At 44.6% G+C, this 24,370-nt stretch overlaps 1 protein-coding gene across 2 annotated transcripts in view; it reads left to right on the forward strand.

The window, feature by feature from the left end:
- The first annotated feature begins 88 nt into the window (after window positions 1-88).
- The window catches only part of NAB1 (NGFI-A binding protein 1), a 53,622-nt gene continuing 29,340 nt past the window's right edge, over window positions 89-24,370 (forward strand). The window contains exons 1-2 of one of the 2 annotated variants that reach the window (XM_028750586.2): window positions 89-391; window positions 12,631-13,464. In XM_028750586.2, the coding sequence (XP_028606419.1) occupies window positions 12,646-13,464 (819 nt within the window). In that variant the 5' untranslated portion in view covers window positions 89-391; window positions 12,631-12,645. The remainder of the gene's footprint in view (window positions 392-12,630; window positions 13,465-24,370) is intronic. The other variant, XM_028750579.2, reaches the window with a different exon arrangement.

The following is a 24,370-nucleotide window of genomic DNA, read 5'->3' on the forward strand; positions in this document are numbered from 1 at the left end:
CGCAGGCTCGTCGGCGGGCGGGCGCGCGGAATCTCCCCACGTGACGGCGGCGGCGCGGGAGGGAGCCCTGGATGTGCGCGCGGGCGGGAAGGCCAGGAGGAGGCGGCGGTGGAGGAGGAGGAGGAGGTGGAGGCAAGGCGAGGCTGCTGCCGCCGCCGCCGCCGGTGCCTCCCTGCAGCCCTGCCGCCGCCAGTGCTGGGTTGTCGCGGGGCTGCCGGGCAGAGCTGGGCCGAGGGGGCGGGAGGCAGCTCGCCCACCCATGGGAAGGCGGCAGCAGCAGCAGCAGCAGAAGAAGGAGGCCGGCCGCAGGCGACCCTGGCCATAACTTCGCGCCCGCCGGGAGAAGGGAAGAGCCGGGCAGGCAGCGGCAGCAGCGTCCTGCGGGGAAGAAGTAAGTCGGAGACCCTCGTGGGCACTGGATCGCGCGCAGGACCGGGGGGGGGAGAGACGCGCAAGGGCTGTGCGGGCGCGATCGCGGGGATCCTTTCTCTCGCAGGATCCCGAGTTTTGCCTGGCTCCCGAGGAAGCGTATGGAGAGACGGGGCTTGGAAACGTTGGCGCGCCTGGCGAACAGGTTTGCGGTCGCCCTCCCCGTCGAGTTATCTTAAAAGAGGGGCGCGCGTTTGCTTCCCGGCAAAGCGAGATCTTCGGCATGGGATCCATTCTTCGGGTTGAAGGCTGCAGCTTTTGCAGAATTGGAAAGGGATCCTCCGAGGGTCTTCCATTCCAACCCCCTCTGCAGTGCAGGACCTAAGTTTTCTCCCCGCGCCCCCTTCTAACACACACACACACACACACACACACACACACAAAGCCTTTCTGAGAGACCGCAATGGATTTTGTTTTTCTTGCTCGCAATTCGGGAGGCATTATCCCCCCGCTTGGCTTTTCAGCGGCTGAAACTTGCCTGCGTGCTTCGACAATCTCGCGCGTCAAAAACGCACGTGTGAATGCGAGTGTAAGGCCTCCGCGTGTGGGAGCGGTAGGCGAGTATCTGAAGAATGCTAGCTGCGCGCGAGGCTTCTGCTGCAAGTTCTGGTTCAGCCTCGCTGGCGTTCTGAGGCTGCGATGGTGGTAAAGTGGGGGGTGTGTAACTGGGAGAAACTGAGGCAGGGGTGGAGTCCCCAACCACATCTGGAGGTATCCAAGTTCCTCAGCATCACATCTACTTGACCTTTGGCCATGCTGCCTTGAGACTGATGGGACGAATGGGATAAAGGGAAAATAGGAGAAGTTTCTGCCCTGTCCCGCAGGGTGTTTTCTTAGCTGCTGCTTGGTACAATTCATTCTGCTGCTGCAGATTGCCGGAAGGAGAGGGCGGATTCGTGTATATGTAGGCGGAGTGTGGATGATTCCCAGAGAAATCCAGTGCAGAAAAGGGTGAGGGCGTGGGAGGAAAGTACTGAAACGTCCATGTATTGTCTTCGCTTAAAAGTTTGGGGGATGGAGTGCAAATCCAAACACTACATTGGGTGGGATTTTTCCCTACTATGTTTTCTCTACGTCTGTGAACTTTTTTTAAGTGCTGGGAAAATTTATTATGCTACAGATTTTTGAGACTTTTTTTAAGCGGTTGCTGGTTGTCCCTCTTAGACACTTGTCCTCACGATATTTGCCCTCCAGCAAATATATTTTAACAGCTTTCCTTCATTTGGCTGCAGGCATACTCCCATGTGTGTGGAAATACTGTACATGATGTGTGGTTTTTCGGTTGGTTTTTTTTTTTTTTGCACAGACACACCCAAGTTGTAAACTAAAGTCAGCTTAATATTTTTGAATGGGAGGATTCCTGTTTCTTTCTGCCGCCCCCTCAAAAGAACGATGCGCTTTGTAGGGTTTTGAAAGCGTAGGTAGGTGATCCAAATTATTTTACTGAAAGCAACAATTTGTTTTAATAAAGGACTTAGGTTTATTTACCAACTTTGATGAGAGACTGTTTTTCTTGGTAACTTAATAATTCAGCTGCCTCCAAGGTGGTGTGGTGGGGGAGTTCTGAAGATATTCTACTACCAAAACATAATACTGTCCTGAAAAGCTGGTGGATTGTCAAAACAGAACATAATAAATTTAAGGTAGAGATCCTTAATAAATCATCAGTAGATCTTAAATGCCATTTTGGTAGGGGAGCAGAACTGATTGCATATTTTGAAAGGAATGCTAATTTGGGAAAGAAAACAAACACCATCCTTGTTGTTTAGTTAGCAAAACAAACCAAGTTCTAAATAGCTGGTTGTTTGGGAAAATATTGGGATTGTATTGTTAGCATCCTCATCCTGAATTTGGAAAGAAGCCCTGTTTCTTCCCGGTACATCAAGGAAGGCAGTGTACCATATATATAATCTGCATCAAATTAGAATGGACTAGAGCAAACAGAGTTTAGCATCAAGATGCCACTGATAAAGTTGTTTATTTAAGCCTTGCTTGCTAAAAAAGAAATAGCCGTCTACTAATGTTTTGTACCGGAATGCTAGGCTTCAGAAAAATGCAGAGCCTTTCAAAATAAATCGAGTGTTGCGGAAAATACAGTGAGTTGCACAAATCTTCGTTCAGTCGTTTCTGAAGAAATCTTTTGGAAAGTCTAGTGGGTGGGCAGGCTTGCAGGATGTACGGTACTTTGTTTTTTCTAGAAACCCCTGAGATCCGTAAATTTAGAATGAAAGAATTAACAAGCCCAGGAACTTGAGCTCACATTCCTTCCACACCAAATCCGCTCCTGGTGTCTCCCAGTCCCTTAGGTTTCATGATTTCAGCATTATAATGAGTAGGGAGGCGGGTCACAAACACACTCTCATTTGGGTTGCTTCCATTTTGTTAATGACTGGAAGCCATCAATCCCTTGCTGACCTACATAAAATAACCCAGAGGTCCGCTAGCAGATCCCAGTCTGAACTTCTGCCCACCTCTGGAATGTCAAAAGAGATCGTTTTAGAATGTATTCTATTGCTTTTCCTGCAAGTGAGAGATCTAAACATGTGCCCAGTGGCAGTGGGAATGGCGAGAGATGTTGCCCCTCACCCCACCCCATTCTGTCTTAATATAGGCAGTCCTCTGTACCTATAGATTTCTCACTATTGCTGGCTTTTGAGTTCTGTGCTACTGCAACCCAGTTCTCAAGCCTGGGATTTCCTTTCTCTCTTTTGTGGCGGGGGCCAGGAAGCAATTGCTGACATTCAAAACCTAAAAAGAAGCCCCACACCAATTCCTGAATTAACCTTCTGTTGCATACAACCCACTTTAACTGTATCTGAAGATGTGCACAAGAAGCTGGCTCCCCTGTTCATTTTTTATATTTATTTTTGCTTTTCATTCCTTGCCATTTAACTTTCGCTGAATGGGAGCGCTCCTTAGCCACGTGAAGAGAGACAGAAAGAGAACTTAAAATGGAGGGGGGGGCATTGAAAACCAAGCAACACCTGTGCAAATATAGGGGGAAATGTAAAACAGCTCTCTTCCTCTTCCTTCCCCTTCTTTTTCCAAGGTATCCCCCGCTAGTCATTTGTATTACAGATGAGGGTGGGAGTCTCGTGTGAAAACACCCCATAATGCCAGAGTATCGCTGCTGAAAAAAATACAGCAAGGGTTGCTGTTTCAATTCAGCCTTAATTGGGGCAAGGAGGGGTGTTTTGTGAGGGCACAGAGTGTGCCTTAAAAGGCGACAATTTGGGTCTTTGCTAGTTCCCCTCTGCGCAGCGTGCCCAGAGATTGACTGTGAAATTTTGATTGCTCGGTTCCATACAGCATCTCTCCAGGCGAACGTTCGTTCCCAGTTGCCTTTGCTACCAAGGCAGCCTGCAGACAGCCTGGGAAGGAGCTGGTTAATGCATGCTAAGCCCACCCTCGCAGCCCACACTTTCTTGACTTCTCCTCTTTATCCTGCTTCGCCTACATGAACAACATTCGCAGCAGCAGCAGCAGAAACGCCTCCTCTCTGTAACCTTCACAGAAAACCTGCAATTTCCATCTTCTGCTCTGGGCAGGAATTTCTATTTTAAAAGTTGGTCATCCCAAGATGTTGACTTGGATAGGGAGATGTTGAAGATTTCTGGCCCGTCGTTTGTTTGATAGTTAAAACAAGTACTGTGCAGTAATTCCACACTTCTTAGCATTTCTGTAGCATTCTCCCTGGCTGTTCTTCTAATGCCATATCACATCTTGTAATTGTAAGTTAAAACAATTGGCTTTACAGCGTGACCATAACTGTGTCTCCTTGCCAGTAAATCCTATTTAGTTCAGTGGGGCTTACTCCAAGGTAATTGGTGTTAGGATTGCAGTCTTAGTAGCACTGTGCTTTTGTTATTAAGGATGCAAACTCATCTGGTGCTGCGGAAAACAAAGTCTTTCTTTCTTGCTACTCCCCTTCCAATCCCATTTAGAAAAATGTCCCCCCCAATTCTTAGTAACTGGCCTTAGTAACTTATTTTTTATTTAGGGGATTAAAACCCTGCTATGAAGTTCGGCCTGCCATTTACTTCCCAGACTACCAGCATAAAACCGAATAGCAACAATTATTTAAGAAATAGCACAAAACAGAAGCAGGAAACGGAAGACGTGTACTTAGGGGGGAAATGGCGAATAATCCCTGGATATAAAAGGTGTCTGGTGTTTCTCCCCATCACTCCAGACCCTACTTGAAAAATCAAAATATTGAAAATGTATTGAAAATTTTCTCTCTCACACGCTCCCCCCCTGGTATCACTGTTTCTACCAGAAGGTTTTTACAACTTTCAAAGTTAAGGCTGCACTCACCCTGATGATTCAGTGAGAGGATTCAACATATGTAGTTTATCATTCAGTTTCCCTGTCATCAGATCTGGCTTCAACTCCTCAGACAGCTTAAAGCTTGTTGAGGGAATTTTAAAAGCCTCTTGAGGCTGGTTGCATGTTCATACGTGCAAACCTGTAGGTGCTGAAAGGAAAATATCTGAACAGCCGCTTATTCACATGTGCCAGTTAATAATTTGATGGTGGACGACTCACAGCTAAATATGTCTTTAGCTTCTATTGACCGGCATTGCCCCAGAGATGATACCCAGAATTCGACCCGTGCCTTTTGATCTGTGAAGCTGTGGCTGTTGAACAACAACAAAAAAATAATGCATTGTATGCAGTGTTTGAAAGTGAGATAGAAAAGCTAAGAGCCAAATGGCTCCTGCGACCTGGGTTGTGGGTGACAAAACAGAATGTCTAGTTGCCATGGGGAGGGGGTCGGCAAAATTTTTTATTTATTATTTTGATAGGCATGAACTAGTACAGTGGTACCTCAGGTTACATACGCTTCAGGTTACAGGCGCTTCAGGTTACAGACTCTGCTAACCCAGAAATAGTGCTTCAGGTTAAGAACTTTGCTTCAGGATAAGAACAGAAATCGGGCTCCGGCAGCGCGGCAGCAGCAGGAAGCCCCATTAGCTAAAGTGGTGCTTCAGGTTAAGAACAGTTTCAGGTTAAGTACGGACCTCCGGAACGAATTAAGTACTTAACCTGAGGTACCACTGTACACAATTCACATAAGTGACACATTGTTAGGATCACATTTTTAGCAGAAATGGTTAATTCATGTTTAATTTGGTGTTTACAATAAAAATATTGGCACCGTACTTCAAATTTCAAAACACTCTAGTCTTTCTTGTTAGACTCCTTAGCATACTGTTTATCCTTAACATATACTTTGAGGCTTCAAAGCACATACCTTTCAGTAATCCTCGAGTGTCGTCCACGTGAAAAAAAATGGCACCCAGACCTTTTGAGGTGCTTGCAAATGGAGAATCCATAGGTGCGAAATGCGCCTGGCGCCCTGCTAATTTTGAACCATGATTGTAGGAACTGTTCTTTAGTGCACGGGAGCCATTTGCAGACAGGCCACGCTCCATCCGGAGTATCTGCTTCCCTCCCTCCCTGTTAAGTCTAAGGTGGCAGGGTGAAATCTTGGATTTCCACTTGGTGCATGGTTTCACGTGAGCCCTGTCGCTTGGAATTTGGATTAGCCGCCGTGTGGCTGTTGTTGGGCCTTGATCAGATGTAAGTGGTTATGGGAGCACATGTGGCCTTGGTGATCTCAGAAACGTGCAAGCCGTACATGTACAACACTAATTAATATGTTGTGTGCAAAGGAGAAGCTTGTTGGATTGGCGAGGGGAAAAAGTGGGAGGCAAACTATAAGTACGTACTGAGGTACAGCTTGAGTTTGAATTGCTCCTCTGTTCTTTGCCGCCTCCTGTCTTGTGCTGCACTTTCCACTGGAAAGGTGTTTGTTATGAGTGGAATCAGAGTTTAAAATTTGCCAGGCGCAGTTTGCACCTGGCTATAGGCCACTTGCATACATCTGGAGGTGCATGTCTTGGAATCCTCAGGTCTTGCCTGTTTTCACATACAGTGGTACCTTGGTTCTCAAACTTAATCCATTCCCGAAGTCCGTTCCAAAACCAAAGCGTTCCAAAACCAAGGCGCGCTTTCCCATGGAAAGTAATGCAAAACGGATTAATCCGTTCCAGACTTTCAAAAACAACCCTTAAAACAGCAATTTAACATGAATTTTACTATCTAACGAGACCATTGATCCCTAAAACGAAAGCAATAAACAATGCACTGCAGACACACAATCAATCAGTAGCTAAACTGGGTTCCACACAGTCACAAAAACAAAACACAAAGAGCTGCAAAAACAGACAGACCTCAGCGTAACACTCAAAACGGAAGTGTGGCACTCAAATCGTAAGCATAAAACTTAAAACGGAGCATGTTCGGCTTCCGAAAAAAGTTTGCAAACCAGAACACTTCCGGGTTTGCAGTGTTTGGGTTCCAAGTTGTTTGAGTACCAAGGCATTTGAGAACCAAGGTACCACTGTACTAGCAACACATCATTTAGAATTCGATCTGCAATATTTTAATCTGCACAATCGGGACGAATTTCAGGAACCAAAACGTCCTATCGAAAATCACAACCTTTGAGCTGCCTGGCCCCTAAATGGCAACTAGACATTCCATTTTGGCACCTGTAACCCTGGTTTAAGGAGCCATTTGGCACCTAGCTTTATATATCTGAGTTTCTAACACTGAGTGGAAGACTAGCAATCGGCCTCCGAGAGGGTATGGAGTGGTAATGAAATGAAACCCAGGCCCAAAAATCTGGGGAAGCTCAGGCCCGGTAGGGTAGTAGTGTTGTTTAAAGTTGCTCAGAGTATTGCATTGTGCCAGGCTCCTTAAGGGATGTAAACTGGACAATCCTACTGGTGTTTACTCAGAGGTAAGGCTTACTGATTGTAGCTGGGCTCCCCCACCCTGAAAGTAGCTATTCTGAAGTTTGCAGACTTACAATGCCATCCTCCCTAGGTTTGCTTAAAAGTGCAATTGAATCCAGGGACACATATCTTGGAAACTTGGCATTGGTTTTTCCTTAGTGTGTTGGGAGTTCTAGCTACTGTGAGACACTCACTGGCATGCATTTGGTTCCCATAATAATGTCAGCTGTGCCGTGGCATGGCCTTGACACCCCCAGAGTCCCCACATAGAACACAGCTACTTTATAATATGATCATGGGACGTCTACAAAGTATAAAACAATGCAGCTACATAAGGCCATGAACCATTCCCACCGTATAATTATAAGCGAGCCGCTTGCATAAATACATTTAAGTGTGTCTACAAACTCAATGAGAGGTGTGAGCTTGCTTCTGCTGGCTAATCTCATTTGCATTTGCACTTGAGGCAAGCAGAATCTCATCTCATCAACACAAGGAAGCCTTTCTCTCTTTTTTCATATTTCATACTTGTCAAGAGTTGAAAATCTCCATTCACAATATATTGTGCCATGGAGAACTGTAGAATAATAGCCAATGCTCTTGAAGAGAAGCATGGATACTGTTTCTAGCTTTTGTGTGTTTGTGTGTGTGTACACAAACCAAACACACACTATACTTTACTGCACTGATATGTTTAAATGTTTCTTTGATTCTTCTTGAACTTTCCCGCCACACTTGCCGTCCGCTCTTGCCACACCAGTGTGGCGTGCCACACCCTTTGAGAAACGCCATTCTGACTTAATACTTTGCGAGACCAAAACAACAGGTGGAGATCTTTTGGCTTGTGAACAGGTTCAGGTTTAGCACATTAATAATTTGGGTCATGATGGAGTCAGGCCTAGGCACAGCGCGGCCAACTTCTGAGCAGACGTCTATAGAATTGCACCGTTCACATTTTCGTTGTTTGCAGTAGGGAAGCTAAGCACAAGCTTTAAGACTTTCCCACGGGAGTCCATTTTTATTTAAAACAGATCTACTTTGCCTTTCTGGACACCTGAGGCAGTGTACCAAAAAAAATTAAAGTTTAAAAGTTCAGAGATGCGCATGCAAAGCTGGCTGGTAGAAGCAGACTTTCTTATATCCAATCCCCAGTCACCTTCCCATATTTCTTCTAAATGTTGGGCAGGTGGGTTGGAAAAGTCACCTTCTGCTAGTCCTATACAGCTCATGTATTTCTGGACCCAACCCATATTCAGGGATTGTGGGTGTTTGGAGAAAAGGTTGGATGATGGTGAATCCCTGGAGTCTGCCTCTGTTTACAGTCTTAAGGTGAAATGTGTGTGTTGTGGTGGCCACCATCTTTTGTTGTTGTTTAGTCGTGTCCGACTCTTCGTGACCCCATGGACCAGACAGGCACTCCTGTCTTGCACTGCGTCCCGCAGTTTGGTCAAACGCATGCTAGTAGCTTCGAGAACACTGTCCAGCCATCTCGTCCTCTGTCATCCCCTTCTCCTTGTGCCCTCCATCTTTCCCAACATCAGGGTCTTTTCCAGGGAGTCTTCTCTTCTCATGAGGTGGCCAAAGTATTGGACCTCAGCTTCACAATCTGTCCTTCCAGTGAGCACTCAGGGCTGATTTCCTTCAGAATGGATAGGTTTGATCTTCTTGCAGTCCATGGGACTCTCAAGAGCCTCCTCCAGCACCATAATTCGAAAGCATCAATTCTTTGGCGATCAGCCTTCTTGATGGTCCAGGTCTCACTTCCATACATCACCATACATCTTAGATGGTTCTAAAAGACTGTTGGACAAATTCAAGGAGGGTGAAGTTATCAATAGGTACAAACCAAAACAGGTAGGTTCTGCCTCCACTTCTGGAAGCAGTGTGGGACTCATAAGTGGGGAGAGCGCTGTTCCCCTTGGGCCCACCTTCTTGGCTTCCCATCAATCTCTAGTTGGCCACTGTGGGAAAGGGATTACAGGACTATATGGGCCATCAGCTAGTTTTTCTTCTGTTCTTATGGGAAGAGGTAGCAGACCTCCAAACGGGACTCATTTGGGTGCTATGTGGGCTTCAGGTTATCCCTAGAACCCAAGACCAAATGTGGAATCTGCATAGCACCTAAGAGAACTGTTGCTACGTGTCATTTGGTTTCCTATGTGCACACACACACACATACACACACACACACATGCAGAAACAAGAGTTCAGAAGTAATCGAAGACTCTCACAATATCCAGCTCGATTTTACCTACTTTCTATATACAAATATTCTTATTAATAATTTTATGTAGCCATGGTTAGTCCCCAGCTCCCCATTTTTAACTTTAGTTTGCAAAAGAGCATCTCTTGGGGGGAATTATGCCTTCTATGGCAGAACCACTCTGTTGCCACCTTGATCTAAAATTGTAAATACTAATAAATGTTAACATTTCACTGAAAGCGGCCTGTTACGATTTGTCTTGGTCAGATATAGTGTGTAGCTCAGGCACGTCCAAAGTCCAGCTCGGGGGCCTAATCTGGCCCGCCGGTAGATTTAATCCTGCTCCTGTGGTAGTTTATTTATTGGGGTAAAATTATAAAAAAAAAGCTGAACCACTTAAATTCCACAAAAAGCTCAACAACTTCAGTCCTAAAAAAAGGCCATCAATTTTGGTTGGCCCTCCTGCATGTTCACTTCATCAAATCTGGCCCTCTGAAAAAAGTTAGGATACCCCTGGTGTAGCTTTTAGAAATAGGCAGTTAATGTATCAGTGATGAGCTGAAAATGGGCTTAATTTAACTTGTTCATGTCTTTTTAATTTAATGTATTAGTTTCATTAGTTTTCTTGTGTGATTTTTGGAGATCCGTAGGAGCCGGAGACTATTTAAAGCTTAACAGATACATCCTTGTCTTAAAAAAATTCAGGTTTAACCGTTCGATTTACATTCTGTGCTTGCTTCAGAAAGTTTTCTGTTGATTTAAAAGTTCACAGGCAGTAAAACTACTTTTGTGTGTGGGAATCAGCCAGAGCTCTTCGTGCTTTTGCACATGGGCGAAGCAACAAATCTTTAATTTTACCTTTGTACAGTGGGCTACTTGTACACAAACTCTCTCAAACGCCCATCTTCTCTCCATCTGGACAGGCAAGGAGCATTATCCTGAGCCCAAGGACACATTTCAGCCAGGCAAAAACACTTGGGTTGTGAAGCGGCAGGGCTAATGAAGGATACGGTTTCCGGGGAGTTCTCGAGTCAGATAGCGGGGCCACATTCATCACTTGGGCATAAGGTTCTCTACCCTTAGTTTAAATGGTCAAAAAGTTAAAGGAATAGCCCTTCAGTAAAGGTAAAGGGACCCCTGACCATTAGGTCCAGTCTTGACCGACTCTGGGGTTGTGGCACTCATCTCGCTTTATTGGCCGAGGGAGCCGGCGTACAGCTTCCGGGTCATGTGACCAGCATGAAGAAGCAGCTTCTGGCGAACCAGAGCAGCGCACGGAAACGCCATTTACCTTCCCACCGGAGTGGTACCTATTTATCTACTTGCACTTTGACATGCTTTTGAACTGCTAGGTTGGCAGGAGCTGGGACCGAGTAACAGGAGCTCACCCCATCGCGGGGGTTCGAACCGCCGACCTTGTGATCAGCAAGTCCTAGGCTCTGTGGTTTAACCCATAGCACCACCCGCGTCCCTAGCCCTTAAGTTAAATTGAAGTGGTTCAAAGTAACTGTTGATCAGTGTTTTGAAATCAGCTAGGCACGTTTTTCACCTGGCTATCGACCACTTGCAACCTGACTCCAGGATGGCGCCTGACATTTCCACAATCTGGAAGGGCATGGCTGGGGGAATCATTGGATCTTGCTTGTTTTCACACACTAACACCACATCCTGTAGAATTCTATCAGTTATATTTTATCTGCACAGTTAGAATGAATTTCTGGAACCAAAGATGCTTTTTTCTGTGCAGCCTGAGCAGATGACAACCTTGAACTGGGTTAAGAACTTGGAGAACTTAAAGAGGAAAAGTCACTTGATTCAGGGACAGTAAGAGAACTGTTGTTACGCGTCATTTGGTTTCCTGTGTGCGTGTGTGCGCGTACACACACACTCACACACAGAGAAACAAGAGTTCAGAAGTAATTGAAGACCCTCACAATATGCAGCTCGATTTTACTTTCTGTATACAGTAGTACCTCAGGTGACATACGCTTCAGGTTACAGACTCTGCTAACCCTTCAGGTTGAGAACAGAAATCGTGCTCCGGTGGCATGGCAGCAGCAGGAGGCCCCATTAGCTAAAGTGGTGCTTCAGGTTAAGAACAGTTTCAGGTTAAGAACGGACCTCCGGAACGAATTAAGTACTTAACCCGAGATACCACTGTACAAATACACTTATTAATAATTTTACGTAGCAGCGATTAGTCCCCAGCTCCCTGTTTTTAACATTAGTTTGCAAAAGGGGTATCTATTTTTTTTGGGGGGGGATTTATGCCTTTTATGGCAGAACCAGTCTGTTGCCACCTTGATCTAAAATTGTAAATATTGATAAAGGTTAATGTTTCATAGAAAGCGGCCTGTTACGATTTGACTTGGCCAGATATTACATACATATTGGCCTATTTTGACCACTTTTTCTTAATGGTGACTGCTCAGACTTGCACAGAAAAGGCATTTTGCTTCCTGAAATTCATTCCGATTATGCAGATAGGCATGAACCTCCTTATGGTGATGTCAGACGCCATCCTCGCACCTAGGCATCTTCGCTTGGTCGCATGTGGTCGATAGCCAGGTGAAAAATGCGCCTGGCTCCTGGCTAATTTCAAACACTGAAGATGATTAGGGTTTTTTGTTTGTTTTTTTTTAACATTGAACCAGGTCCCGGTCCAGTACAGTGGTACCTCGGGTTAAGTACTTAATTCGTTCCGGAGGTTCGTTCTTAACCTGAAACTGTTCTTAACCTGAAGCACCACTTTAGCTAATGGGGCCTCCTGCTGCCGCCGCGCCACCGAAGCACGATTTCTGTTCTTATCCTGAAGCAAAGTTCTTAACCTGAAGCACTATTTCTGGGTTAGCGGAGTCTGTAACCTGAAGCATATGTAACCCGAGGTACCACTGTATTCTCTTTGTTGTACCATGCAAGATCCTGTAACTACAGTGGTACCTCAGGTAGCAGGAGGCCCCATTGGCTAAAGTGGTGCTTCAGGTTAAGAACAGTTTCGGGTTCAGAACAGACCTCCAAAACGAATTAAGTACTTAACCCGAGGTACCACTGTAATAAGTTTGTTCACCAGCAAACCTCCCTTGCCATCCAAAGCACAGACGTTTTGAAAGAACCAACGAGGGTTGGAAAAGGCATCTGGAAGTGGACATTCATTTTGTTACCCTTATTCTTCTTCTACTTCTTCTTTTGCAGGGCTCTCCACCCACCATGGCCACAGCGTTGCCCAGAACCCTTGGAGAATTGCAGCTGTACCGAATCTTGCAGAAAGCCAACCTCTTGTTCTACTTCGATGCCTTCATTCAGCAGGGAGGGGATGATGTCCAGCAGTTGTGCGAAGCCGGGGAAGAGGAGTTCCTGGAGATCATGGCGCTCGTCGGCATGGCCAGCAAACCTCTTCACGTCCGAAGACTGCAGAAGGCTTTGAGAGACTGGGTGACAAACCCAGGCCTTTTTAACCAGCCTCTTACTTCCTTACCGGTCAGTAGCATCCCAATATATAAGTTACCGGAAGGATCTCCTGCTTGGTTGGGAATCTCATGCAATAGTTACGAAAGGAATAGTAATACCCGGGAGCCTCACTTGAAGATTCCAAAATGTGCCGCCACCACCTGCGTTCAGAGCGTCGGTGCGGGCAAGTCCGACGGGGTGGGGAACTTGACGCTGCAGAGCGGCAGCGAAACGAGACTTTGGCAAGGCCACCACACTACAGAGAGCGAACACAGCCTTTCCCCAGCCGACGTCGGCTCTCCGGCCTCACCAAAGGAAAACACGGAAACCCTGGACGCGGCGGCGGCCCTCTCGGTCACCGAGTGCGTCGAGCGCATGGTTCCCACCCTCCCCAAAAGTGACTTGAACGAAGTGAAGGAACTGCTGAAAATCAACAAAAAGCTGGCCAAGATGGTGGGCCACATCTTTGAGATGAGCGACGAGGACCCTCACAAAGAGGAGGAGATCAGGAAGTTCAGTGCAATATATGGCAGGTTTGACTCGAAAAGGAAAGATGGCAAGCATCTCACCCTCCACGAGGTAAAATGGCGCGAGCAAGAATCAGTTTTCCCTGTTCTTTCCCAGACTTCTTCTCAGAGGTTCTCTCGTCCTCATGCCGCACCAGCCCAGATACTACATTTTTCTTAGGGGAAGCACAGAAAATCCAAATCTTGTCAGGCCAGTAATAATTGTTAAGGCAGCAAGCAAGACCTTATAACATAATATTTGTACTTTTTGTGTACCTCCTCCACAAGAGGTCCAGAAGGTGGTAACACGAGAACGGGGCCTTTTCTGCAGTGGCTCCCCGTCTGTGGAATGCTCTCCCAAGGGAAGTTCGCCTGGCACCTTCATTATACACCTTTAGGCGCCAGGCAAGAACGAACTCTTTAACCAGGCCTTTGGCTGATTCACATCCAGTGCCCTTTTAAAATGTGTTAGGTGTTACTGGGTTAGTTTTTTTAAAAAAATATTGATTATGTATTTTGTGTTTTCATATTTTGATTTTATCTTGTGAGACCTGCGAGTATAGGGCGGTATAGTAGTAGTAGTAGTAGTAATAATACTAGGGCGCATTTTAAAAGATGCATCATCTAACCTGAAAGTTGTCAGGTGTCTTTCTGAAGAACAGGCTACATAGCTAAAACGACATTTTAAATGGAAAGCTGCTGTTTTTATTCTGTGCAATTATTTATGTGTTGCCTTTTAACCCAAAAAAGGTCCCCACTTTAGCTTAAAAATAACAATGTGAGAAACAGATTAAAAACTGGGGCAGGTGTGGGTCACCTTTAAAAACAGTCTGGAATTAATGGATTATATAACTATACAACCAGCAATATCAATGGCCTTAAAGATAGGCATGGCTTAAGTCAATTTGTCTCCTGCGTTCTGCTGGATGCCTTTAAAAACTGACCCAAAACTGGGTGTTATAAGAAAGTTTCAGTGGCCTTCCTAAAGCTAAACAAAGATGAAGTCAGTCTAAATTTCCTAGGAAGGGAGATCCATAACCAGGGTGCCAACACAAAAAAGACTCTGCCCCTGTTTTCACCAACAGAAACTCTTGGTGGGGCATAACAGCTAGATCTTAAATCAGCTTTATTTGGGAGAAGGCAGTCTTTCAGATATCCTGGCCCAAAATTGTTGAAGGTTGCTGTGTGATCTTGCAGAGTCTGACCTCTTAACTAAAGTGATATTGCCTAGACTAAACATTTTGTTTCCTGCTCTGGTTGGTTGGTAAAGATCGGCAGTGTAAGTAGTCTGTTCCGTTAAGCTAGACCAGAGTTTCCCAAACTTGAGCCTCCAGCTGTTTAATTTTTAGACTACAAATCCCATCATCCCTAGCTAGCAGAACCAGTGGTTACGGCTCATGGGACCTGTAGTCCAAAAACAGCTTGAGACCTGTTTAGGAAACCCTGAGTTTGACCAAATGAACTGTGTGCACTTAATGAAAGGCCTAACACACAAGTCTTAAAATTAATCTTGATCATTGTCCAAGCAAAGAACAGTTCCATCTCCAAGGAAGGGTCTAGCAGACTATGGGCCGAATTCTCTAAAGTCCCTCAGTTCACAAAGGAATGAATCTAGTCATTCGCTTCAGGAGTATCTCTTTACCAAATTGCATGTTTCTATGTTGCACGTTGTAACCATCCTTGTTTGTTTGGGTACTATTAATGAACAGTTACAGTACATGCAACACAAAGCAAATATTGTGTCAGCATTTCTTCATTTTACAGTTGATGCAACATTCTCCCCCTCACAATTTGGGGAACACTTAGCGAAGTATTTCCTTTCAGAAAATGCAAGATGGAAAAAGAAGGGCGTTGTAATAGTACTTCCATCCACCAGAGTTAAATTTACTGGTTGGAGCTCTGTGAAAATCAGTGGTCCTCTGACTTTAAAGCTGCAAAACTCTTTTCTTCTCGACGAAAAACTTCCTGGGCAGCTTTGCGGATTTTTAAAAAACTCTTTTAGACAAACACATTTTCTCCTGTACCACATGATGGATATAAATTTATCATGTCAATGTGTGTACTATAGTCTAAAACGAAAGAGATCCTCTCCTTTACCTTCAGATAAAACAAATGTCTGAATAGTAGTGTGGCCATTTCAGGGATGCAGACAAATTGCACTGTGATGTGAAACGCTAATCCAATGCTATTAAAAGATTTTGCTTCCCTTATAAGGAAGGTACAAAAGTTGGGTTCAAAGCCATGGTTTCCTTAAGATAAAAAAAAGGTTTTGATTTGTGCACCACCTAAAAATTTAGCACTTTTTTTTTTTTTAAGAGCATGAGCTATAGTCAGATGCTGAAATGGATTGAACAGAAGGAAGCATATTTTGAGTTGTGGTTGCTTGGATTGTAGAAGAAAACTTTGAGGTGGAAACTTCATCTGGTGATGCGTTTTCGTTCTTCCATCAAGTTTTTAAATGAGAGTGAAATCCATAGTTGAAACAAGTAGGCTTTGCACATAGGTTTTTCTATTTTGTTCCAATTTTCCCACCTAAATTGATTTGTTTAGGACAGGGGTGGCCAACTCCAGAGACTGTGATCGACTTTCAGAATTAAAATCCGGCAATGATCTACCTCCGCTTTTTTTTTAGGGAGAAGAAAAGCCCCGTTTTTGAGGGGTTCAGGTCTAAGTTGTTGAGCTTTTTTTAGATAGAAGGATAGCCCCGTTCTGTTCTGTTTTTGGTGGGGGTTAAAGGCAAGGGTCAAAGGAAAACTGTCACTCTCAATAATATAGCTTTGAATGAAAATAGCCACAGAGAGAAAGCTCCATCTTCCCTTCTACTGATCAGACAACAATGGAGGGCAGAGCAGGAGTCAGTTTCAACGACGCTGAGGGAAGGGAGCCAGAGATCGACCCGCAATCTACCAAAACCTCGCGGGGATCTACCAGTAGCATGGCCAGGAAGGTTAAAGTGTTCATCTGTGGATTTGGTGGCGTTGTGGGTTAAACTACAGAGCCTAGGACTTGCGAGTCAGAAGGTCGGTGGTTCGAATCCCCACGATGGGGTGAGCTCCCGTTGCTCGGTCCCTGCTCCTGCCAACCTAGCAGTTCAAAAGCACGTCAAAGTGCAAGTGGATAAATAGGAACGTAAACGGCATTTCCGTGCACTGCTCTGGTTTGCCAGAAGTGGCTTAGTCATGCTGGCCACATGACCCGGAAGCTGTACGCCGGCTCCCTCGGCCAATAAAGCGAGATGAGCTCCACAACCCCAGAGTCGGCCACGACTGGACCAAACTGTCAGGGGTCCCTTTACCTTTACTTATTCTTTTGGTCAGATTTAGGTTATACAGTGCTACCTTGGTTCTCAAACTTAATCCATTCCGGGAGTCCCTTCAACTCCCGAAACCGTTTGAAAACCAAGACACGGCTTCTGATTGGCTGCAGGAGTTTCCTACACTCACGCTGCGTTGGATGTTTGGCTTCCGGAAAATTTTCGCAAACCGGAACACTTACTTCCGGGTTTGCGGCGTTCGGAAGCCGATTTATTTGACAACTAAGCCGTTCGGGAACCAAAGTACCACTGTAATCGACCGGCCAAAGATAAATCAGTTGACTGCCTATTACTTAATTGCAGTCAAATACTCAATTAAGCAAAGAATGCCAATGTTTATGTGGATCTTACTTACCCCTCCCCCTTCACGATGGTGTAATTGACTAACAAGGGCAGCAATGACGGCAACACCAAATTTCTTCCATCGCCTACCTGCAATGATTGCCTATACCTGGTGTGAAAGGTCTCTCCCTAGGGCAGCCTAGGTGAAAAACCAGTGAAAGTTGACTTAGACGCTGCTTAAATTTGGCTTGCTAACTAATTAGAACAGCTGCCTTCAAGAGCCGACACACGTTTTTAATAGTTGGTGGTATTTTCTTCATTTCTGCTTTTCAATTTATTTTTTTCTTAATTCTAACTGTAGACTTAACTGGTGTTCAATGGAAAAAAGCCAAAGTGAAGAACTGTTCAGTGAATTGTTCATATTTATAGAAACCTTCTTAGCACCGTAATAACTTTTGATGCATTGTAATGAATAATATACGGGACGCGGGTGGCGCTGTGGGTTAAAGCCTCAGCGCCTAGGACTTGCTGATCGAAAGGTCAGCGGTTCGAATCCCCGCGGCGGGGTGCGCTCCCGTTGCTCGGTCCCAGCGCCTGCCAACCTAGCAGTTCGAAAGCACCCTCGGGTGCAAGTAGATAAATAGGGACTGCTTACTAGTGGGAAGGTAAACGGTGTTCCGTGTGCTGCGCTGGCTCGCCAGATGCAGCTTGTCACGCTGTCCACGTGACCCGGAAGTGTCTGCGGACAGCGCTGGCCCCCGGCCTCTTGAGTGAGATGGGCGCACAACCCTAGAGTCTGTCAAGACTGGCCCGTACGGGCAGGGGTACCTTTACCTTTACCTTAATGAATAATATAGAAAGTTCGTCTGATTGTTAACTTGTTTTTATAAGTTAACATAACCACCCAACTTGTGGATGACACCTTTTTTTGTACTAATAAAATTAACGCTTTAACATGCAATCCTATATGCTTTTGCTTGGGACTGTTTCCTTGACCTTGGTGGAACTTCCTACTTAGGGTTCCTGGGCAATATTTCAAAAGAGACTAAAATCTTTATTGTCTTGTAAAATGCCAAACCTCAGCCAGATCATCCTCTCCCTTAAGCAGGTTATGTCTGGCAGATGTTGGCAACTGCTGATAGTACTCAGTGTTGCATAAAACATCATGTTGAGTTGCAGGTGCAGGAATCTTGTGTGTCGTAGGTTCTATCGCTAAGACCTATAAGAAAGTAGCCAGTGTTATTCAAAGGGCATACAGGCTGCTTTGGTTTGTTGTAAGCCAGCGTTCACAATTAGCCGGGTGCCTGGTGCATTTTGCGACAGGCAACCCGCCTTTTGCGAGGAAGTGGAGATGTTTGGGGCCTAACATCATCTGGATGACATGGTTGCAATGCCTCACCAGTCAGCTGGTCTGCAGGTCAGCGTGGCACCAAAATATCAGAGTTGGGCTACCTTCCCAGGTTAGTGAGCCCCATCTGCCCCTCCCTTCCCTCTTTGACATGTGCAGAAAACCGCCTTCTTGGCCATTGGGCCCACTAAATAATAATTTATTATTTATACCCCCGCCTGTTTGGCTGGGTTTCCCCATCCACTCTGGGCGGCTCCCAACAGAATATTAAAAACACGACCAAACACCAGACATTAAAAACTTCCCTAAACAGGGCTGCCTTCTAAAAGTCAGATACAGTGGTACCTTGGGTTACATATGCTTCAGGTTACATACGCTTCAGGTTACAGACTCCGCTAACCCAGAAATAGTACCTTGGGTTTGCTTCAGGATGAGAACAGAAGCTTTGCTTCAGGATGAGAACAGAAATCGCACGGCGGCAGCAGGAGGCCCCATTAGCTAAAGTGGTGCTTCAGGTTAAGAACAGTTTCAGGTTAAGAACGGACCTCCGGAACGAATTAAGTACTTAACCCAAGGTACCACTGTAGTTGTTTATTTCCTTGACATCTGATGAGAGGGTGTTCCACAGGGCGGGCGCCGCTACCGAGAAGGCCCTCTGTAGTAACGCCAATGGCAAAAGACGAGGACTTAAGCTGGCACTGACCCATGCAACATGCCTCAGATCACCTGGCTCACGTAGCACTAGAGTGGTTCATGCTTTTCAAGAAGAAGAATAAAAAAGTTTTGCTGTTTTTTTAAAAAAGGGACTAGATATTTTGTTTTGGCGCCTGCAAAACGTCAGGAGCCATGTGGTGAATAGCTTTTCTATCTCAGTTTCTAACGCTTGACTGTTGTAAGGTCTTCTGTCCCTCGAGTGGGAATGCAGAACCTCCAACATAATAAGGTCTGCCAGCTGATGTCATATATGATGGGACAGGCAATAGTGGGGCTTGCATGGAAGGCAGTCAGCTGATTCGCAGTGCTTGGGAAGCGCTGTGCCCACAATTGCCAAGCCCTGTGCGTAATAATAATAATAATAATAATAATAATAATAATAATAATATTTCCCCAGCCACTCTGGGTGGCTTCCAACAAGAGGTAAAAATACATTAAAACATTCAGTCATTAAAAACTTTCCTAAACAGGGCTGCCTTCAGATGTCTTCTAAATGTCAGATGGTGGTTTATTTCTTTGACATCTGATGGGAGGGCGTTCCAAAGGGTGGGTGCCACTAGTGAGAAGGCCCTCTGCCTGGTTCCCTGTAACCTCACTTCTCACAGTGAGGGAACCGCCAGAAGGCCCTCAGCGCTGGACCTCAGTGTCTGGGCTGAACAATGGGGGTGGAGCCGCTCCTTCAGGTATACTGGGCCGAGGCTGTATACCCTAGGGCAAGCAAACAACTGTTTGTTTGGTCTTCTGGAGTGCTGTGCCTGAGGTGGCATGTTCTGAGGTTCGCAGGCTATGCCTTTGAGTGAACTGGCTGATTGAGAATTGTGTGGGCAAAATAGATGTTTTTGGCAATATCTCTGGATACACTATAAACTGGTCCAAATCGGGAGTTGATGTTAATAGGAAACAACTTTTTGGTTCAAACATTTAAACAATACCAGGTTTATATTTGCAATGGCAACATTAAATATCTAGGCATGTTAATGCCACGAGACTTATCTAAATTAGTGTCATGAAACGTCAACAAAATATGTCATGAGGTATCAATAGATTGACAGATGGGAGTCATTGAACCTGACCATGTGGGGAAAAGCCAATGCTCTTAAAATGAATGTGATACCTAGACTAGTTTATATTTTATCCCTCTTATATCTTAAGAGGAATTCCAGTTCACATACCGAGCAAATACTTTCGCAAAATTAAATCATTGATTAGAAAATGCCTTTGGGGCTCTTCAATTCCAAGAATATCTAGGCAAAAAATGCAAATACCGATAAAAGGAGGAGCATTTGGCTGATTGAGAATTGTGTGGGCAAAATGAGTCACTTAAGTCCTTGTGACATCAAGTGTGTGGCATGAGGGTGGCCCCACACATCAATCAGGCTTTGCCCAGGTGGATCTGCCAGCCAGATCGAGATCCGTACCTCTGATCTGGATATTGGGTGTCTGCAATCATTTGATTCCTAGAGAGAAGTTCCTTGGTGACTGTCTAAAACAGGACTGTGGCCCTCCAGATGTTACTGAACTACAATTCCCATAATCCCTGATTATTGGCCCATGCTGACTAGGGCTGATGGGAGTCTGAAGGGCCACAGGTTCCCCAGTCCTAGTCTAAAGGCTATTGTGAGTGTTTCATCCACTGCTTCTCTCATGAGTGCCATCACTCATAATATCGCCTTTGGGCTGATCAAGGACTGCAGTAACAAGATAAATCATCACCATCATCAGTAAGTTTATTGTACTAGCCGAAGGGTGTGACAATTTCATAACAGTTTGCCGGATTACAAACCATAATTAAAACATACACCAATAATATATCAGTGATCAGAAGAAAGAGAAATCCAAAAGACCGTCACCCCAGCTGGTAAGAATTCAGTATCAACAACCTTGTATTTTTTTTTATTCTTTACTATTTTTGGAGGTAGTGGAGCTTATTTTTTGCGTGTCCTGTGTATAGCACTCTGGAGCCCCACAAACATCACTTGCACTCCATTTTTAAAACTATAAATGCTACGGTTATTTATAAAACAACCCCACTACCAGCATCTTATCAGCCAGCTGTGAGGTGCAGAATTTCACTGGTAAGAGCAGTGAAATGCGTTTTAACTTGCTCATGTTTTATTTGAAAAAAGTATCCTCCGAATTATAGCATTTAATTTGTCACATGACTGGATTACTTGTGGGTTTATGGCAGGGGGAACAGTTTGGCCCCCAATGCCGTTTCCCTCAAGCTGAGTCCACCCACTCCTCAGCTGACATCACTGGTGATGTCATCTGATGGGTGGGAGGTTAAGGTTTAATCCTGCATCGGCCAGTAGAGAACAAGATCACGTAGCCAAGGCAGCAGGATTTAGTCCCTGCTCATCAGCTGTGGGGAGATTGAAGCTGTGCAAAAGCACCTTTTGAAGCAGCTCTCTTGTGTGAGCTACTTCAAAGATGCTTTTGCAGTGTTCTAAGACAGCTTCTGCTGGGTAAGCAAGAGTTTTGCCCTAGTGTTAATTCATATGAAATCCATTCTTTCTGAAGTTCTCAGTGTTCAGAGACTTTTATAATACCTGCTTGATTCTCCAAATCTTATCTTCTTGTAGACTGACAGAACAATATGTAGCGAATGTCAGCATAAGCCACCACATTCTCACTTAATTTAGCTTTTGTTCCTGATGCGAAGATTCATTCCAAGGTCTTTGTAGTCACTGAGAGGAATTCATGGCTGTTGGTCTTGAGTGTGGCACTTTGGAAATTGTGAAGAGGGGAAAGAATATTGGGCTCAGCCTTGGCTAATGTAATTTCTTTATGTTGCAGTGGGACAAGGTTTCGGGCTGCTGGGTCCGTAAAATTTAGAATCCTCTAGCTCTGCGCATTGCTGCATGTACATAGGCATTTGACGTGTTGAATATTATAAAGTGTAAAGAGCGGAGAATGACTTTGTCACAGGGCAGGGGGATTTGATTTAAATCCAATTGATCCAATCCAATCAGTAAGACTTGATTTAAATCGTGTGGTTTTTTACAGAAAGACTCATTATTAATATTTACAACCAGATGAAGGTTTCCGATTGTGCAAATGAAATAGAACTGATAGTTAATTCTACAGATGGGGCATTAGCGTGTGAAAACAGTCCCGATCCAATGATCCCCAGATGGTGGAGGTGTCAGGCGCCATCCTGACGCCCAGGTATCTTCACTTAGTCGCAAGTGGTCATAAGCCAAGTGCAAAATTTCGCCTGGTGCCTGGAGGTCTCCACCTTACAGTGGTATGGAGAACTGCTGTCTTTCTGGGGTCACCCACCTTGGGAAATCATCTCCCCCTAGAGATCAGGTGGGCACCAACAGCTGGGTGCTTCTGTCAGCCATTAAAAGCATTCCTCTTTACCCTAAGCTTTTCCTGGTTATTAATCCCTGCTCCTGCCGTCTCTGGCTACTAAAACCTCACTGTTTTATTGATAAGACTTTTCTTGTTATATTTTGGTATACAGTTGTACCTTGTTTTTTTTTAAAAAAAGATATTTATTAGAGTTTAACAATTACAGAAAAAAGAAAAGCAAACAATAAAAGGTTACAAGACTTCAAAAATAAAAAAAACAGTAAGAAAAAACAACAACAGTACATCAAAACATTAAAAAAGAAAAAAGAAAAACATTTAAAAAGCAAAAACATTTAAAGAAGAAAAGAAAAAAAGCCAGTATTTTCATATCCTTATCTTTCATTTACTTATTTCCTTGACTTCTTCACACCTCCCTTTTTTGTATTCTAGTTCAGTTACCGTATTTTTTGCTCTATAAGACTCACTTTTTCCCTCCTAAAAAGTAAGGGGAAATGTGTGTGCGTCTTATGGAGTGAATGCAGGCTGCACAGCTATCCCAGAAGCCAGAACAGCAAGAGGGATCGCTGCTTTCACTGCGCAGCGATCCCTCTTGCTGTTCTGGCTTCTGAGATTCAGAATATTTTTTTCCCTTGTTTTCCTCTTCCAAAAACTAGGTGCGTCTTGTGGTCTGGTGCATCTTATAGAGCGAAAAATATGGTAATTGGTTCCATAATACAATATTAATAAAAGCTTACAAATACTTCAAGAGGACTGGTTTCACCATCTTCTTCTTTTTCATTTTTTCTCATCTGTCCCTTTTAAAAATAAGCTGCCTAGCTCCTTAATAAATCTCATATGCACAAGTGCACAAAAGCTAATTTCACACTGCAAAAATTACCGTATTTTTTGCTCTATAAGACTCACTTTTTCCCTCCTAAAAAGTAAGGGGAAATGTGTGTGCGTCTTATGGAGCGAATGCAGGCTGCGCAGCTATCCCAGAAGCCAGAACAGCAAGAGGGATTGTTGCTTTCGCTGCGCAGTGATCCCTCTTGCTGTTCTGGCTTCTGGGATTCAGAATATTTTTTTTCTTGTTTTCCTCCTCCAAAAACTAGGTGCGTCTTATGGTCTGGTGCGTCTTATAGAGCGAAAAATACGGTAGTTGTTTCAGCAAGTCCTTTCCCTCTTTCTCAAATTTAGTTCCATAATTTGTCTTAACGCAATTTAGCCTTGAATTTTACACCTTAACTCGTTATCAATCTATTCTTACTTAATTCTTTATAACATTTCTGCTAAAGCCATATAACTTCTTTCCAGCATCCTTCTAACATTCATTAATTTTACAATATTTCTGTAAATATACTTTAAATTTTTTGGTATACAGTTGTACCTTGGAAGTCAAACGGAATACGTTCCGGAAGTCCGTTTGACTTCCAAAATGTTTGAGAACCAAATCGTGGCTTCAATCAGAAGCCGCAAAAGCCCCGTCGTACATGCAGCTTCCAAAAGAATGTTCGAAAACAGGAACACTCACTTCTGGGAGCCGATTTGTTTGGGAGCCAAGGCGTTCAAGATCCAAGGTACGACTGTACAGAGGTACCTCTACTTACGTTCACCTCTGGTTCTGTATCCTTCGGGATACGCACGTGGCAAAATCAGAAGTATTTTTTCGGGTTTCGCTGCATGCGCAGAAGCACTCTACGCGCCGTGCACATGCGCAGAAGCACTCCACACGCTGTGCGCTTGCACAGAAGTGCTAAACCACGCCACGTGCATGAACAGAATCAGCACCTCCAGATATGCACACCTCAGGATCCAACCAGAGCTCTGGAACGGATCCTGTGCGCAACCAGAGGTACCACTGTACATTGTTGTTCTCTTCTGTCAACCACCTTGGTATACTGTTGAAATGAAAGGGCCATATCATTTTAATAGCCAGCAATGAAATAAACCTCAGCATCTATCATATATGACAGGCGTGGCCAACTCCTGAGAGACTGCGATCTACTTATCTACTTTCAAAGTTAA

Source organism: Podarcis muralis, chromosome 1 (genome assembly GCF_964188315.1).
Source record: "Podarcis muralis chromosome 1, rPodMur119.hap1.1, whole genome shotgun sequence".
Taxonomy (NCBI): Eukaryota; Metazoa; Chordata; class Lepidosauria; order Squamata; family Lacertidae; genus Podarcis; species Podarcis muralis.